Source organism: Pelodiscus sinensis, chromosome 4, assembly GCF_049634645.1.
Source record: "Pelodiscus sinensis isolate JC-2024 chromosome 4, ASM4963464v1, whole genome shotgun sequence".
NCBI classification, from domain to species: domain Eukaryota; kingdom Metazoa; phylum Chordata; order Testudines; family Trionychidae; genus Pelodiscus; species Pelodiscus sinensis.
Window position 1 is genome coordinate 50958662 of NC_134714.1, and position 16501 is coordinate 50975162.

General features: G+C 40.6%; 1 protein-coding gene across 14 annotated transcripts in view; it reads left to right on the top strand.

The window, feature by feature from the left end:
* The window catches only part of HEATR5A (HEAT repeat containing 5A), a 126359-nt gene that overhangs the window by 76908 nt on the left and 32950 nt on the right, over positions 1-16501 (top strand). For 12 of the 14 annotated variants that reach the window (XM_075926962.1, XM_075926964.1, XM_075926967.1 and 9 more), the window contains 4 exons: positions 1886-2055; positions 9644-9670; positions 12005-12143; positions 15033-15212. In XM_075926962.1, coding sequence (XP_075783077.1) covers positions 1886-2055; positions 9644-9670; positions 12005-12143; positions 15033-15212 — 516 coding nt within the window. The remainder of the gene's footprint in view (positions 1-1885; positions 2056-9643; positions 9671-12004; positions 12144-15032; positions 15213-16501) is intronic. The other 2 variants (XM_075926969.1, XM_006116365.4) reach the window with 1 other exon arrangement.

A 16501-nucleotide genomic window follows, 5' to 3' on the forward strand; every position in this document is an offset into this window, starting at 1 on the left:
AGAAAGTTGTTGTTCTTGACAAAGCAAATAGTTAACCTGTGGAACTCCTTGCTGCAGGAGGCTGTGAAGGCTACAACTAGAACAGAGTTTAAAGGGAAGTGAGATCAAGTCATGGAGGTTGGGTCCATGGAGTCCTATTAGCCAGAGGGTAGGAGTGGTGTCCCTGCCCAAAGTTTGTGGAAGGCTGGAGAGGGATGGCACGAGACAAATGGCTTGGTCATTGTCTTCGGTCCATCCCCTCCAGGGTCCCTAGGGTTGGCCGCTGTTGGCAGACAGGCTACTGGGCTAGATGGACCTTTGGTCTGACCCAGGACGGCCATTGTAAGCTCAGGGCTCAGGGTCGGGGGTCTCAGTGGACCACCTTGATTTTCATGCACACCTGCTCCTGGGTGGCCAGGCTGGCAGCTCTCCTGCCCTAGACGGCCACTTTCCTGTGCCTAGTGCGGAGATCGTGGACGAGGTCCACGATGTCCACACTAGCCCAGGAAGGTGCCCGCCTCTTGCGGTCCAGGGCAAGCTCCTGGGAGCCGCCAGCCTGGTCCCGGCAAGAGGGGGTGGGCTGGGGGGCATCGGGTGGGTGGCTCTGTGCCATGCCAGGTGCAGGGTCTGCTAGCTGGGTGCTGGCAGGCTTGCACCTGGCACGGGCACCGTAGCCAGCCCGTGCCCCTTTAAGGGGTCCGGGGCCGGGAGGGGGGCATAGAGTTTCCCTGGTGTTGGCCAGAGTGGCCACCAGGGAAACCTGGGGAGGGCTAGCCTCCCACTAGTTCGAACTAAAGGGCTACACTGCCCTTAGTTCGAACTAGCTAGTTCGAACTAGGCGTTAGTCCTCGTAAAATGAGGTTTACCTAGTTCGAACTAAGCGCTCCGCTAGTTCGATTCAAATTCGAACTAGCGGAGCGCTAGTGTAGCACCTATTAAAGTTAGTTCGAACTAACATCCGTTAGTTCGAACTAACTTTGTAGTGTAGACATACCCCCAGTCCCTTCCAGCCTGGCAGAGGTGAAGCTGAAAAATTACCCAGTGGTGTGGATGGGCAAGATTGGGGAGGAGCAGGACAGAAGGGAAGAGGTGATAAGCTCCAACCCCACACCCTGACTGGAGCGGAGCAGGGTAAGCCCCAAGGGGATGGGTCTGGTTGCAAAGTGGGTGAGTGGACAATGAGGACCCACCTGTGGCTAATCTCCTGTTCCCAACACAGAATTTTTCTTTAAAATTAATCCTGTGGATAAATTCACACACACACTTCACAGGAAGGGATTTCCATTTTCTGTTCAGCAGAATACAACAACAGCTTTGATTGTATCAATATTTCACTGTGCTCTCCAATGACTATTGATTACACTTAATACCCATTTCACTGAACCATCTGTAGCAAATTCTATTTGGAACAGTAATATGCATTGAATAAACTTTTTTTAGTTAAAAAAAACAAAGATTCTGACTATTAAATGAATAACTGGGATCTTTCAGGTACCCCAAAAGGAAGATTTGGATATAGCATGAAACACTGAAACTTATGATCAATTTTTAATTAAAATATCAACCAAAAAACCCTTCATATCAAAACAGTATGTGTTTTTCTTAGAATAAGGAAGTTGTATGAGAATCAGGGTCTTTTCCACCTAACTCCAGCTCCTCTTCCCCTCCCAAAATATGTACCAGTTCCAACTTTACATACAAATTCAACTTAAGAACAAACCTACAGTCCCTATCTTGTACGTAACCTGGGGACTGCCTGTATTCTACTTCAATCACTTGCAAAATCCCCCTTGTGAATTATTTCATTAATAGTGAATGCCTTGTATAATTACTTATGTTTTACCTATTATTTTAAAAGAATATAAAGGAATGTTAATATGTTGGACCACTGTTTTTGTAACTGTAGGCAGTAATACTACAGTTTCTGAATTAAGAACTTCTTGCCTCTTGGGGTGTGCCGTGATGCAGGATAACCCTGACTTCCTTGTTCAGGCTCAAGCCATCTCTTGCCTCCAGCAGCTTCATATGTTCGCTCCACGACATGTCAACTTGTCCAATCTTGTAAGCTGTCTGTGCGTAAGTATAGCTTTGAAAATAGCTTTAACATTTGTCTTGAAACATAAAACCTTTAACTAAATTTTCCATAAACCAGCCAGTTACCAATTGTTAAAATAAATTTAATATTATGTTTTATTAATTCGTCATTCTGGAATAGGGTGAGGTTTTTTTGTCTTTTCATATGCATGTGGCCGTTCTTTCTTCTCTCCTTTTTATTTATCCATTTTCCCTTCCTTTTGTTTCTTCCTTATGTCTTCCAAGAGCAGTCACCTGTTACTGACTTCGAATACGTACTACTGTTCTTACACAAGTCAAACTTTCATTGAGCAAAAGTTTTTAATTCTGGACAGTATTTCTTCTCATCTATGCTAGGTTAAGGTTTGATGAAGTAACTGATTACTTGTTAATATTCAGTATAAATAAGTAATATAGTTATTTGAAATTTAGATTCGTTTGCTTTTCCTGTCAATGCTATACTGCTAGTGAGCATCTGATGTAGTTCTGATACTTAAGACAGCTACCCCCCTCACTTGAGTTTTCAGACATGACACAAAAGTGATTGGTAACCTCACTTTTCAGGTCTGTCATCTCCCTTTGTAAAATATTATATGTTACCTTTAACTGCCATGGTAGCTGCCATGTCCCCAGAATCTAGTTCAATCCAAGAAAGCAATCATAATGTTATCATGATTGGTCAGTTCTTCATACAGTAAGTGTTTTCCAGCAAAGATGCATCCCCAGCACCAAATTCAACCTTTGTTTGGACAGGGTATTGGTGTCCCAGTTCTTCTTAAAAAAAAATAAATCCTTGTACTATAATCATAGGACTGGAAGGGACCTCAAGGAGTCTTCTAGTCCAGTCAGTTGCACTCATGGCAGGACTAAGAATTATCTAGACAGGTGCTTGTCTAATCTGCTCTTTAAAATCTCCCAATTATGAATATTCCACAACCTCCCTAGGCAATTTAGTCTACTTTGCCTATTCTTGTTACATGCTTATTTTATACACAATACAATATGGCTGTGTCTAGACTGGCATGATTATGCGGAAATACTTTTAACGGAAAAGTTTTTCCATTAAAAGTATTGCCGCAAAAGAGTGTCTAGATTGGCACAGATGCTTTTGTGCAAAAAGTGCTTTTGCACAAAAGCATCCGTGCCCAGTATAGACACGCTTTTGCGCAAGAAACTTCCGATGGCCATTTTAGCCATCGGGCTTTCTTGCGCAAAAAATTAAGGTGCCTGTCTACACTAGCCCTCTTGCGCAAGTATTCTTGCGCAAGAGGGCTTATCCCTGAGTGGGAGCGTCAAAGTATTTGTGCAAGAAGCACTGAATTCTTACATTAGAACGTTAGTGCTCTTGCGCAAATTCAAGTGGCCAGTGTAGACAGCTGGCAAGTTTTTGCGCAAACGCGAGTGCTTTTGCACAAAATCTTGCCAGTCTAGACGCACCCTACGTGTTTCCATAAGAACATTGTGTAGCAAGAGAAGGTGTTGACAAGATTTGATCTACTGTCATTATGCTGGTTCCCCTGTAAACGTTTTCCCAGAAGTAAAAAAAAAAAAAAATTAATTTTTCTGGCTTTTCTTGTCTATCTTCCATTTCTGCTTTGGAGTTTTTTAAGTCTTCTTTTGTCTGAGCAGATGTTGCATATCATTAGTATACATATCTTCTGAAGTGCGCATTTCTTCCATATATGTTTTGAGGTTTTGGTAGAAATGTATCTGCAAGATTCAGAAGAGCCTCACATTATTGTTGGGTTTAAGCACGAGCCTTTTTATTTTGGGAGAATTGTAACAATCTTCAAGAAATGTCTCTGTGAGTGATTCACTGGCTGTGTCCAGACTCAGGGTTTTTTTCGGGAAAAACTTCCCCTGCGTCCAGACTCAAGCCGCGTTCTTTCGAAATTAATTCGAAAGAACGCAGCTTTTCTTTCGATGGCGGTAAACCTCAATTTACGAGGAAGAACGCCTTCTTTTGAAAGTTCCTCTTTCGAAAGAAGGTGTTCTTCAATGTAAATAGGGCTTCTTCGAAAGAGAGCATCCAGACTCACTGGATGCTTTCTTTCGAAAAAGCAAGCCGCTTTTTCGAAATTTCTCCGTGCAGTCTAGACGCTCTCTTTCGAAAGAGGCTCTTTCGAAAGATGCTTTCGAAAGAGGCTTGCAGTCTAGACATAGCCACTCTGTCTTGGTGCCATCACAGTGCCTTTGATCTGTGCGTTTCCCAGCAGTACCTGTGTGGGCCACACGTGAAATGACTGCCTTAAGCACCATTGTCAGCTGAAGTAGCGTGTGCATGGCCCAGGCCCTCCACTTCCTTCTCAGACATCTCTGGCCTGAGATGGAGTTCTGCAGTCCTCTAGAGAAGAACAAGAAAAATAGTGTAGTGTAGTAGTATTGCTCATAGTTAGCGTGTTAGTGTTCATTTAAGAAGAAAAATATAGTTTTTCTGTCTGTCTCTATCTGATACAGAGGCAGCAGACGGGGAGTGCATGTAGTGGACAAGATTAACTGATAAGAGCATGCTTAATTGTGTTGTCGACTACACGTTGTCATCCCTATCGCAAACAGGGTAATGCAATGCTCCCATCAGACAGGTTTGACACCATACAGTCTCTGGTAGCCACAAAATACAACAGCCTACAAACCATGGCACACAAGTGCTTACAAATCCTGGGATCCATGGCAGCATATACCTTTGTGGTGAATCATGTACTGCCTTCAAGCATGGCTTTCCACCGTACTCAAACCAGACATATACCCTATGACCATTTGTTTGACCCTACCAGAAACCATAAGATAGCCACTGATGTGGTGGTACCACTGCATCAGTTTCTGTTCAGGAGTTCTTTTTACACCCGTAAACTCGTAGGTGCTAGGGACTGCAGACACCTCCTGTGTAGGACGGGGAACACATCTCTAAACTTGCATGTTGCAAGATTGATGGTCTGTGGTGGAAGCCACCCTAAATATTAACTTCTTGGAACTTTGCACAGTCCACAGTGCCTGCTTCCACTTCCTTCTGTTTCTCCAAAATTAGCATGTGTGGGTCATAACATACAACATAGAATCATAGAATACTAGGACTGGAAGGGACCTCGAGAGTCCAGTCCCCTGCCCTCACAGCAGGACCAAGTACTGTCTAGACCATCCCTGATAGACATTTATCTAACCTACTCTTAAATATTTCCACAGATGGAGATTCCACAACCTCCCTGGGCAATTTATTCCAGTGTTTAACCACTCTGACAGGAACTTTTTCCTCACGTCCAACCTAAACCTCCCTTATTGAAGTTTAAGTCCATTACTTCTTGTTCTATCCTCAGAGGCCAAGATGAACAAGTTTTCTCCCTCCTCCTTATGACACCCTTTTAGATACCTGAAAACCACTATCGTGTCCCCCCTCAATCTTCTCTTTTCCAAACTAAACAAATCCAATTCTTTCAGCCTTCTTTCATAGGTCATGTTCTCTAGATCTTTAATCATTCTTATTGCTTCCTCTCCTCTCCAATTTCTCCACATCTTTCTTGAAATGCGGTGCCCAGAACTGGACACAGTACTCCAACTGAGGCCTAACATCGCATGCAGGTTTTAAATAAACAGGCAGGGAGGATTTTTATGCACCAAAGTCACATGAAGAAAGAGGCAAGGAATCTATATCCAGTTCAAATTCCAAGTCTCTATCTCTGTTGGCTGTGCGAGCTCCCCTGGCTGACACCTTTGCTAGGTAGCTGAGTTAACCCCTTAGTCACTGGGTTCTGGTCAGCACTCCTCCTGTTCATGACAGGGACATATTGGGTTTCCACAACACCACCACAGATGCATGGAATAGACATTTTCCCTAGGACAACGTGTGTGAGCTCAGTCCCACAGTCCTACACCAAATACCCACTGATGGAGACCACAGACCATAGATCTGTTCGTGACTCCCCACAATTCCAAGTGCACCTTTTTCTGCTCCAGAGTAGGCATTGGCAAATTATCACAGAGGGATGTCTTCCTCATCAGCTGGATGGATCACCTCCTCTACATTTTCCCACTGATGCCTCTCCTCCCCACGGTTGTAGAGAAGATCTGGATGTACAGGACTGGAGTCACTTTAACAGCCTCTTCCTGGCTCAGAAAACCCCGATACCCCCATATAGCCCAGATGTCTGTCCCCACCACTTTCCCTCTTCCTCTTCAACAGAATCTGTTAACTCAGGCACTGGGCCAAAAACATTACCTGGACCTGCAAAGGCTCCGCTCACAGCCTGACTCCTCCATGCCTCACTTGCAGAACTAGAGTGTTCAGAACAGGTACAAAATGTTCTCCATATTCAGAAGCCTTCCACCCGCTCCACTATACTCATCAGTGGAGGCAATTTACAATCTCGTATACATCAAAGCAAGCAGATTCAGCAAGAGCACCACTCACTGTCTACATCTACACTATATGCTTCTTGTACAAGAAGCCTTTTGCGCAAGAGTTTTTGCGTAAAAATTTCTTGCACAAGAGCACGACCACACCTCAAAGCACATTGCAAAAGCGATGTGCTTTTGTGCAAAAGAGCTCCACGCTGCATGTGCTTTGTGGAAGGGGTTTCTTCCACAAAAGGGAGTTATGCCTCATAAAAGGAGGTTTACCTATGGCAGAAAAAACCCTCTGTTCTGCTGTTTTACTCTTGATTTCCTTGTGCAAAAGCTCATTTTAGGTGTGGACGCTTCACGGGTTTTTGCGCAAAAGCTTTGCAGTGTAGACATAGCCTCTCTGGTACTGGGCAACCTCCCCACACTCAAACAGTCGGACCTTTCCGTAATTCGTTTTGGATATACTTAGCAGCACTCTTGGCCTTCCATCATAAGGTGGAAAATGTCTCCCTCTTTGCCCATCCTACCACAAAATATTTTCTAAAGGCTCTCCAAATCCTCCATTGTGATGTGAGAACTCCTGTCAACCCATGGGACCTAAACCTCGTCTATCATGAACTCGTGGCAGAAACTTTCAAGCCGCTCACCTCATGCTTTTTACTACCCCTTTCCATGAAAGTGGCGTTTCCTGTTGTTACTACCTTCTCCTGTTGTATGGGGGAGATGGTGGCTCTTACGGTCAACCCCTCAATACGCCCTCCCCCCATGTTTTTTACACCACGTTGTTTAAGGACAATATAACCCTCTGTACTCCCCTCAAATTCTCGCCTAAAGTACCATCCTCGTTCCATATCAACAAACTCTTCCATATCCTAGTATGCTTCCCTAAATCACATACTAATTCCTTCAAAACGCCCATGCAGATGTTTGGTGTTAGATGCATGTTGGCTTTCTATGTCACCTTATGCAATAGCTGTAGTTCTTCGAGATGAGTGTCCCTGTGAGTGCGCCACTACTCACCCTCCTACCCTTTGCTTCGAAGATATCAGCCTCTAACAGAGAAGGAATGGGAAGATCTAAGCCACACATGCAGTACTTCAATTGACAGCACGTGAGGCAGATACCGCTCATGTGCAGCTTGCATAGAGACTGCTAGGAAACTCTCTGATCAAAAGAGATGGGACAGCACCAAGACTAAGAGTGGAACACCCACAGGGACACTCATCTCGAAGATAACCAGTTGTTGTATAAAGTGAGTAACTGTCCCTTTAGGGATTCTTCTTTCCTCCTCCTTTACACCATATTTTATCCTGGATCTCTATTTGAATAGGTAAAAAGCATTTCCACCTATCTTTAATGACAGCATTTCAGACTAAGGAGTTGTTGTTGTCCTGTTGATCAGTCAACTTATTAGCATTTTCATCTGTGTGCAGATCTATAAAATTAATGTTTTGTCTACCGCCATTTACAGTAGAATCTCTCTAAACTGTACAAAAAATTGATCTTTTCTCACTTCTCAGCAAAGGTTTATTAATAGAGTATTTCTGAAACCGTATTATTAGTACAAACAGTATTTCAGTATGCTTGTAAAGTTGTTACAGTAGAGTATGGAATATTTGATAAAATTTATCTATGCTCTTCAATTAAAGACTGAAGTATATTTTGTTGTGTGTATGTATGTTCATTTAAGCCCCAACCCTGCCTGATGTGGGTAGATTCTTGTGCCCACACGAAGTCCCAGTGAAATCAGGGACTCCATGTAGTTGTAGATATCTTTCTGCAAGGAATTCATTACAGAATCAAGGCCCCCTACACTAATATTTTCAGATTAGTACTTGGCAATAGGTCTCTGTCATAAGTATGAATGAGTGGAGCTTGATTTATACTTTTCTTATTTTGGCCACAGTACTGACATCTACTGTAGGAGTTTATAGAATATGGAGTCTGCATGAAGAGTTACCATTGTTGTCTTAACAGGAGGCATGGACAGGGCACTGTTTTGGGATGTGTGAGAGAGAAGTTCAGTTGCTAGTTCTGCGAATGGTATGCTGGATGAGTTTGGGCAAGTCTCTCCCTGTGCCTCAGTTTCTCCATATGTAAAGCACATGGAGCGCTAAAGATGAAAATAAGAGCAATGTGATGTTAATTTTTTTTTTATTTTTAATGACAGCATTCTGTGCGAAGGAATTGTTTGTAAAAAACAGGAAGGAAGATAGAGGGTTCTTGTCAGAGAAACAGACTGTTTCACTGATGTCCACTGAGATACACTAAAGAGAGCTCTGAAAACACTGTTGCTGAGATTGATTACATTAATTGCCAGTTGTTATAACCAATAGTTACTTAGAGTCTTTTTTCCTCTTTTCTCCTATTTCTAATATATTGGAAACTTAGAAGTTAAAATTTAGTTTAGAATATCTTAGGGGTAGCTGTGTTAGTCTGCAACTTTAAAAACAATTAGTGGTCCTATAGCACCTTAGAGACCAACCAAAATATATAGAATCATGAGCTTTCGTGGCCAAAAAAGTGGGTTTTGTCCATGAAATATCATGATTCTGTATATTTTGGTAAGTCTCTAAGGTGCCACAGGACCACTTCTTATTATAAAATGTTCTTAAAATATTTAATTATTAAAAGATAATTTTTATAAAAAGAAATCTTATATCATCATCATCATCCTCACCCTCATCTTAATTCCCCAAGCCCAAACCAAAAAAAAATCATCTTAACATTTTCTTCCTTTAAAAAGAGAATTTTCTTTCAGGTCTTTGTATCTAACCACACAGTATTTAACATTCTCTGATAATTAAATACTTTGGCATCTAGTGATAACTAATACTATTCATTTTACAGCTAACTTTAAGAATACACACTAAGGTCTTTTTTATGTGTCTCTTATACATTGGGTGGATATATAGGGTGAATGCTCAGGTTTTCAGCTATAGGACCCAAAGGAAACATGTTCAAATACAAATATATACGATATATAAAAGTTTCAATAATCTCTTTCCTGAGCTGTTTTTACATTTATTTTCCCCAGTGAATTTTCTGGGCTGTTGGCTTACATTTAAAAAATGTTCAACATCATATGATGAGGTAACTGGACTAAACAAATGAGGATTTTGTGCCATGTTTGAGATATAACTCCGAATTTAATATTCTGTATTGACGTTTTATGGTTTCCTTGCTGTAGTGAGTATCATTGTGGTATCTGTATTTTGATTTTTTCATGACTGGTTTGTCATTTGTTTTTGTGCAGGAGATCTTGTTGGATAATTCTGTGTTGGTAGGTCCCTGAGCCTTGTTAATCCTAAAATTTAAGCAGTTTGCAGTGGTGTTTATTTCCCCCTGTCTCTCTCTCTGTGTCTAACCATTAATGTAAAATAAAATACCTTTAGCATGTCAAATGATGTTCATTTGGTATCACCCTAACTGAATCCCTTCTAACCTTCTGCAGCTGGCAAGTGTGTTTCATTTTGTGCTCTTAATTTTGCATCAGTTTGACTTTAACATGTCCAATGCAGAAATGGTTTAAGTTATTTAGTATGTATTGCTTGCATTGTGTTTGTTACCCCTCTTTCCCTACTTCAAATGTGGGAGAATGAAACACATTAAGAATGTGTGTCTTGCATTTTCCAATAGCCTGCCTTGAGTGCTCTGCCCTCCCATATAAAAATTATCTGGTGAATTGCAATTTGAAGCATGCCAGATTTCTAGGAGACCATGTTGCCTGCTTCAATAAGTGTTGCATTAAAGATTCAATTGCATCCTTTAAAATTTCACTTAAAGTATCTTGCAGAGATGTTAATCGACTCATTTATTTTTAGTAAAAGATTGTTATGCAGAGCATATCTTTGTATTTATTAAATGTATAATTCATAATGAGTTTTGCAGAGTCACATGCATAAGCACGAGACCCAAATTAGTTCTAAATATAACAAAACTGATATTCCACATCATTTATTCTTTGTGTTCTTAATTTTTATTTTTAATCTGATTTTGTGTGACTGTTGGCTTGTCAATAACAAATAAGAAGCATGACTCCTCAGCAAAGATTCTCTGCAGCGGACACTAGGCTCTGGCCTTTTTTCAGTACCTTAGAACAGTGGTTTTCAATCTACGCTTCACAGACCCCTGTGAGTCCATAGACTGTGTCCAAGAGGTCTGTGAAAAGCAGTTATTACCATAGAACAATGTATTTCAGCCAGTGGCCTACAGACCTGTGGGGTCTACAGGCAATATCTAAGTTTTCCAAGAGGTCTGTACTTCCACTGAAAGTTTTTAGGGGCCCACAAATGGAAAAAAAAATTGGAAACATTTGTCTTAGAGAAAGGTAGAAGGTTACTTAATTATAAAGGATAACCTCTTTAGCTTTCATATACTTAGACACACATTTATTCATTATAACCTAAGCTTGGATTTTATAAATTGTATAAATGTTGGGGGTATAGTTACCCTGCCCAGCCGCTTGACAAGCTTATTGCATTTGTGGTTTACTTTCAAGGTAGTTTTTAAAATTTGGTGTGGAAGAAGACCTCAGGTGCATGACTTTTTTTTTAAGTTGTTTCCTTGGTCCAGGAACAATTTTTATGTTGGCATCAGTTTTCAGTACAGAAAGCAGAAGCTGATCTTGTAACGTTCAAGTACAGGTTGAACCTCTCTAGTTCAGAACTCTCTGTTCTGGAAACATCAGTCATCCGGAATGATTTTAGTTATCTCGATATCCACTTCTCATGGGTGTGGTCAAGTTTCCCCTGGTCCCATACAATTTGTTTACAGCCATTCTGTGCTGTTACTTAGCCCTAATTTACCTCTAAATGTCTTCTAAGAGCCCAGTAAGCAATATCAATCTCCCATGGTTTGGCAAATTTTCTGGTTCAGAACTTCTCAGGTCCCAAGGTTGCCTGGCTAGAGAAGTTCAACCTGTAATCATGCTCTACGAAGTCATGCTTGAGGAATCGTTCAGGAGAGCTGATTTGTTTGTCCACACAACATGCCCATCTCTAACCCTGACCTGCCCCAAAACAAATGATTATCACATGATTTAGTTGGACTATCTACTGTACATTTTCCAAAGAAACCATATTCAACATCCCTTTTTATTCTTCTTGCTCTTTCTCTTAAATTCTCACTTTCATGCACCTTAGAATTACTTGAACTTGGTTTTCTCATCTGCAGTTGTATCATAATTTTCATGTATCACACCTGGCTCTCTATAACAGTGATACAAGTGGAGTTCATTTGGACTGAGTTTTCATACACCTTGTAATTGTGTGATCAGAGTAAGAATATAATAAACATTCATTTAGATTGTGATTCAACTTCCATTGAAGTCAGTGGAAGTTTTTCCACTGTTGTCAATGAGACATAGATCTGAGAATCTCTCTTTATAATACTGTAAATGCTTTGATAACCACAGTAAATTTGAAAGTTCTCTCAGTGAGATTATTTTACTTCTAATTTTAGATGTACAAAGGTATGCAAAACAGGATAGTTATTTGGTAGGACTTCACAGTCTATTGCATAAAATAATCAATCAGAAAGCACTGGACTACAGCCATGTTGGGTAGCAGCTACAGAGGTTGTGAGCCATCTTATTTCCTTTGTTTCCATATTTCAGGTGAATCTCTGTAGCTCCTATTTGTTGTTGAGACGAGCAGTGCTAGCTTGCCTGTGTCAGCTTGTGCAAAGAGAAGCAGCAGAGGTATCAGAACATGCTGTCGCCTTTGTTAAAGACTGCAGAGAAGACTTCATTTCAGGTATTGTATGTCTATTAAGCTTTGACACATGCTGAACTTGGATTATTAAGCAGTCTTCCTTCTAATTTCAACTCAGATGGCCAATTACTTGTTTTGTAGCACTTTGAAAATCTTTAACTCAAAATGGATTTTCTTGTAAAAGATTGCATTTATTTGGTTATATTTGTTGAAACTTTTTAGGCATCTTCTGGTGATAAAACAATGCTAACAGCTGGGTTGCCAAGCCTCACAGTTTTTGTTATGAGTCTCATAATATTTGGTGGAGGTTTTTTTAAATCCTCAAGTGCTGGATCTCAAAAATATAGCCCCTATGGGCGCAGAGAAGAGCTTGAAAATGTGTCCTAGGTGTACCCTGGTAGTGACCAGAACCAAATAGTAGTTTAAAAAACACATTTTTAAACATTACGGTATGTATACATTGAGGTATATATATTTTGAAATAAGTGCTGTGTAGATACTTCTGTCGAAATAGGGGGCCTTCAGCCTTCCCAGGGTGCCCTGGTGGCTACTCCAGCCTTAACCAATAATATTCCTTTCCCTCCCCAGAGCCCTTAAAGGGGTTGACTGTGGCCACAGTGCCTGTGCCAGCTCCAAGCCTGCCAGCCTAGAGCCAGCAGTCACTGCCCCTGACCTAGTAGCCCCAAAACATGAGCCAGAAAGCCACTGGTAGTCAACCCTCCACCGCTCCCCAGGAGCAGTCTGCCAGCTCCCAGGAGGAGCCTGCCGGGGGCCGGAGAAAGAGGGAGCCTTCCTGGTCCAGGGTTCCTGCTGCATTGTTGACCGAACGTTTAATGGCCTGGCCAGCAGTGCTGACTGTAGCTGCTAGGATCTTCTCTTGACTGCGTGGTCCGGTTGAAAATTAGACACCTGGCAACCTTACTAGGAGGCGAGTGAAGTGGTAGAGATGTAGCCGTGTTAGTCTGGGGTAGCTGAAGCAAAATGCAGGACAATGTAGCACTTTAAAGACTAACAAGATGGTTTATTAGATGATGAGCTTTCGTGGGCCAGACCCACTTCCTCAGATCAAATAGTGGAAGAAAGTAGTCACAACCATATATACCAAAGGATACAATTAATTACTAGGAGGCCATACTTAGGCTTTCAGCTACTGATGAGCTATTCAGATCCATTAATTTCTTGATAAATCAAATGATTATCTCTAGTTGCAAAAATCCTCTTTCTCCTCCGCCCCGTTTTATTTATGCCACGATGTGGCGTATTGATCTTTCTGCACATGTTTGTTGCATAGAATGAGAAAACACAATTACATGACTTGAGATAAGCCTTTACTTGACTAAAACTAAAATCAGGCCTGCCACACCTGCCCTTACACTAAATAAATGTTGCCTTTCTGGTGTAGCAAAGCCAAATTCTCTTATTATTAAAATTCTACGATTTGTGTTCAGTATATTTCATTCTATTAAGCAATATAAACCTCTCCACAAACCTTGATACGCTACCAAGACACATTCAGAGTTAAGAGAGCGTCACAGGTCAACAGCTCCAGAGTTCACAAGTATTTTTTTTTTAGGTGTTCGGATTCTAAAAAGATGGGCATGGCATAAGAAGCAGAGTAGAATAGAAGGCGGTCAGAAGAAGCATTTCCTGTTGATCACAGACTCAAGTTACAATTAATTAAAAATGCCTTCACTTTACATCACTGATACATCTCTTTGTTCCTTCCCAGCCTGGTTGTATTGATGGCATGCATTTCTGTCTTCAGGTCCTCCCTATAGCTCTTTCACTGGATCTCATTGATGTCTAAGGCCATTTTCAACCTTGTACTTTTCTAATATTTGAATTCTAAGCAAACTGTGGAATGACTAATTGCATTAAAAAATCCTTAATAATCAGTGGTATGTTCAAAAGCTAATAAAGAAGGTGAACATACAATAAAAAATTCTTCAGAAAGTAAATATTAACATGGATTTAGGGGTTTTAACAAAGCATTTAGAATAAACACTAACATCTTCACTGCAGTGGGTTCTAGTAAATCAGCTTAAAGCAGCCACATTCACATTGAACATAAGAACATAAGAATGGCCGTACTGGGTCAGACCAAAGGTCCATCTAGCCCAGTAGCCTGTCTTCCGACAGTGGCCAGCGCTAGGTCCCCCGGAGGGGGTGAACCAAAGACAATGATCAAGCGATTTGTCTCTTGCCATCCATCTCCGGCCTCTGACAGAGGCCAGGGACACCATTTCTATCCCCTGGCTAATAGCCTTTTATGGACCTAACCTCCATGAAATTACCTAGCTTCTCTGTAAACTCTGTTCTAGTCCTAGCCTTCACAGCCTCCTCTGCCAAGAAGTTCCACAGGTTGACTACGTGCTGTGTGAAGAAGAACTTTCTTTTATTAGTTTTAAACCTGCTACCCATTAATTTCATTTGGTGTCCTCTAGTTCTTCTATTATGGGAACTAATAAATAACTTTTCTTTCTTCACCCTCTTCACACCACTCATGATTTTATAGACCTCTATCATATCCCCCTCAGTCTCCTCTTTTCCAAACTGAAAAGTCCCAGTCACTTTAGCCTCTCTTCATCATATGGGACCCGTTCCAAACCTCTAATCATTTTAGTTGCCCTTATCTTAACCCTTTCAGAATTGGACAGACAATTCATGACCTTGGGGAAAGCTAGAAAAATTACTGGGGTGCAGTTCATTTTGGGCAGTATTAAATAATGTGATGTCCTTAGAATTTATTTTGCACCCAGATGTCATGGCATTAGAACTGTAGGCAATCATGTTAAATGTTTCTAGGCCAGATATTTGCCATTTCCAATATATGACTTGTGTAATTAAGTATTATGACTAAATTTCTACATTCCTGTATTATGGCCTTTTGTGATGCCTGTCACTCTGACATTAAGACAGTGTTCTTAACAGACATTAACATCAAAGAAGTTGGCTTGGAAGGGGCATTGCTGAACGTGCTAGACAAAGAACTGGATCAAAGACTATGCCAGGATATCAGAGAGACCCTAAATCATATGCTCACATCAGTGGCAGTAGAAAAGCTCTCATTCTGGTTGAAGCTTTGTAAAGATGTTCTTGCTGCCTCCGCTGGTAAGTGCTAGCATATTCTAATAACTGTGTAATAAAAAAATCTGCATAATGTGATCTCTGCTTCACAGGAGAGAAATAATCAGTCTCCCATCTCTTAGATTAGCAAAAATTATATTGCTGTTATTTATTTTAAATTGTTTGATACTTGAACTTTTTTCCTAGAATGTAAAATTACTTGATTTTTCCTGAATAGTGATAGAAATGTAGCTGTGTTAGTCTGGTGTAGCTGAAACAAAAAACAGGACTGTGTAGCACTTTAAAGACTAACAAGATGGTTTAATAGGTGATGAGCTTTCGTGCGCCAGACCCACTTCCTCAGATCAAATAGTGGAAGAAAATTGTCACAACCATAATTGTAACCCACAAAAGCTCATCACCTATTAAACCATCTTGTTAGTCTTTAAAGTGCTACACAGTCCTGTTTTTTGTTTGATTTTTCCTGACTGCCTTTGACATTCTGAAAAGTCCTTGTGAACAATAATGGTTTCCTTGACTAGTCATATCCTGCTTGATGAAAGGCATGAGCCACAAAGTTAAAATTTTTACAGACTTCGGAGTGGTAGTTCCTGCTGGAATTGTGCAATTTTACTATAGCTCCAAATGCTACAATTGCTGCATTCCCCCAGGACTGTGTGGAACATATTGTCACATCTGAGAGAATGGTTCAGGCTAGTCATGAATTCTAGTGTATAGTGTGGATTCCTTTGCAATGACTCTTCAGTTCCTATAAAGCAACATGTGCTGAGGATCTTATGATATTGGTCATGTGCATGTTATTCAGCTGTGCTTATGCATACTTAAATTCATAGTCCACGCCCATACAATTAGTAGTGTGTGGTTTTGCTCTAAACAGACATGAGAGAAAATGTCACTAGCAAGATTCTTTCCTGAAATACAAGAGAGAAAATGAACTTTGACAACTTTTCATTCAGACGTGCTTCTGCTGTGTTGTCAATTTGTTAGTCGAGTAGCTGTTCTCAGTAAATAAATAAGAGCAATTAAAACCTTGGATACATACCATCTTTTAAATGTTTAGCTGAAATATAGTCATACAAAATTTTCGGCTATCTAGTTCTATATTCTGTAATGCTTCAATGGCATTCAGGTATGGTGTACAATGAAATAGTATTTTATTTTAGAATATTCAATAAAAATCACTTTTCAACCATAATTCAGTAGCCAGTCAATCTTTGTTTTTATAAAAGTCATGATTGATACACAATTTTGATTTTATAAATTTATTGTTAACAAATTTAGGGTTTCAGTATTGAATTTTAGATATAGAACAA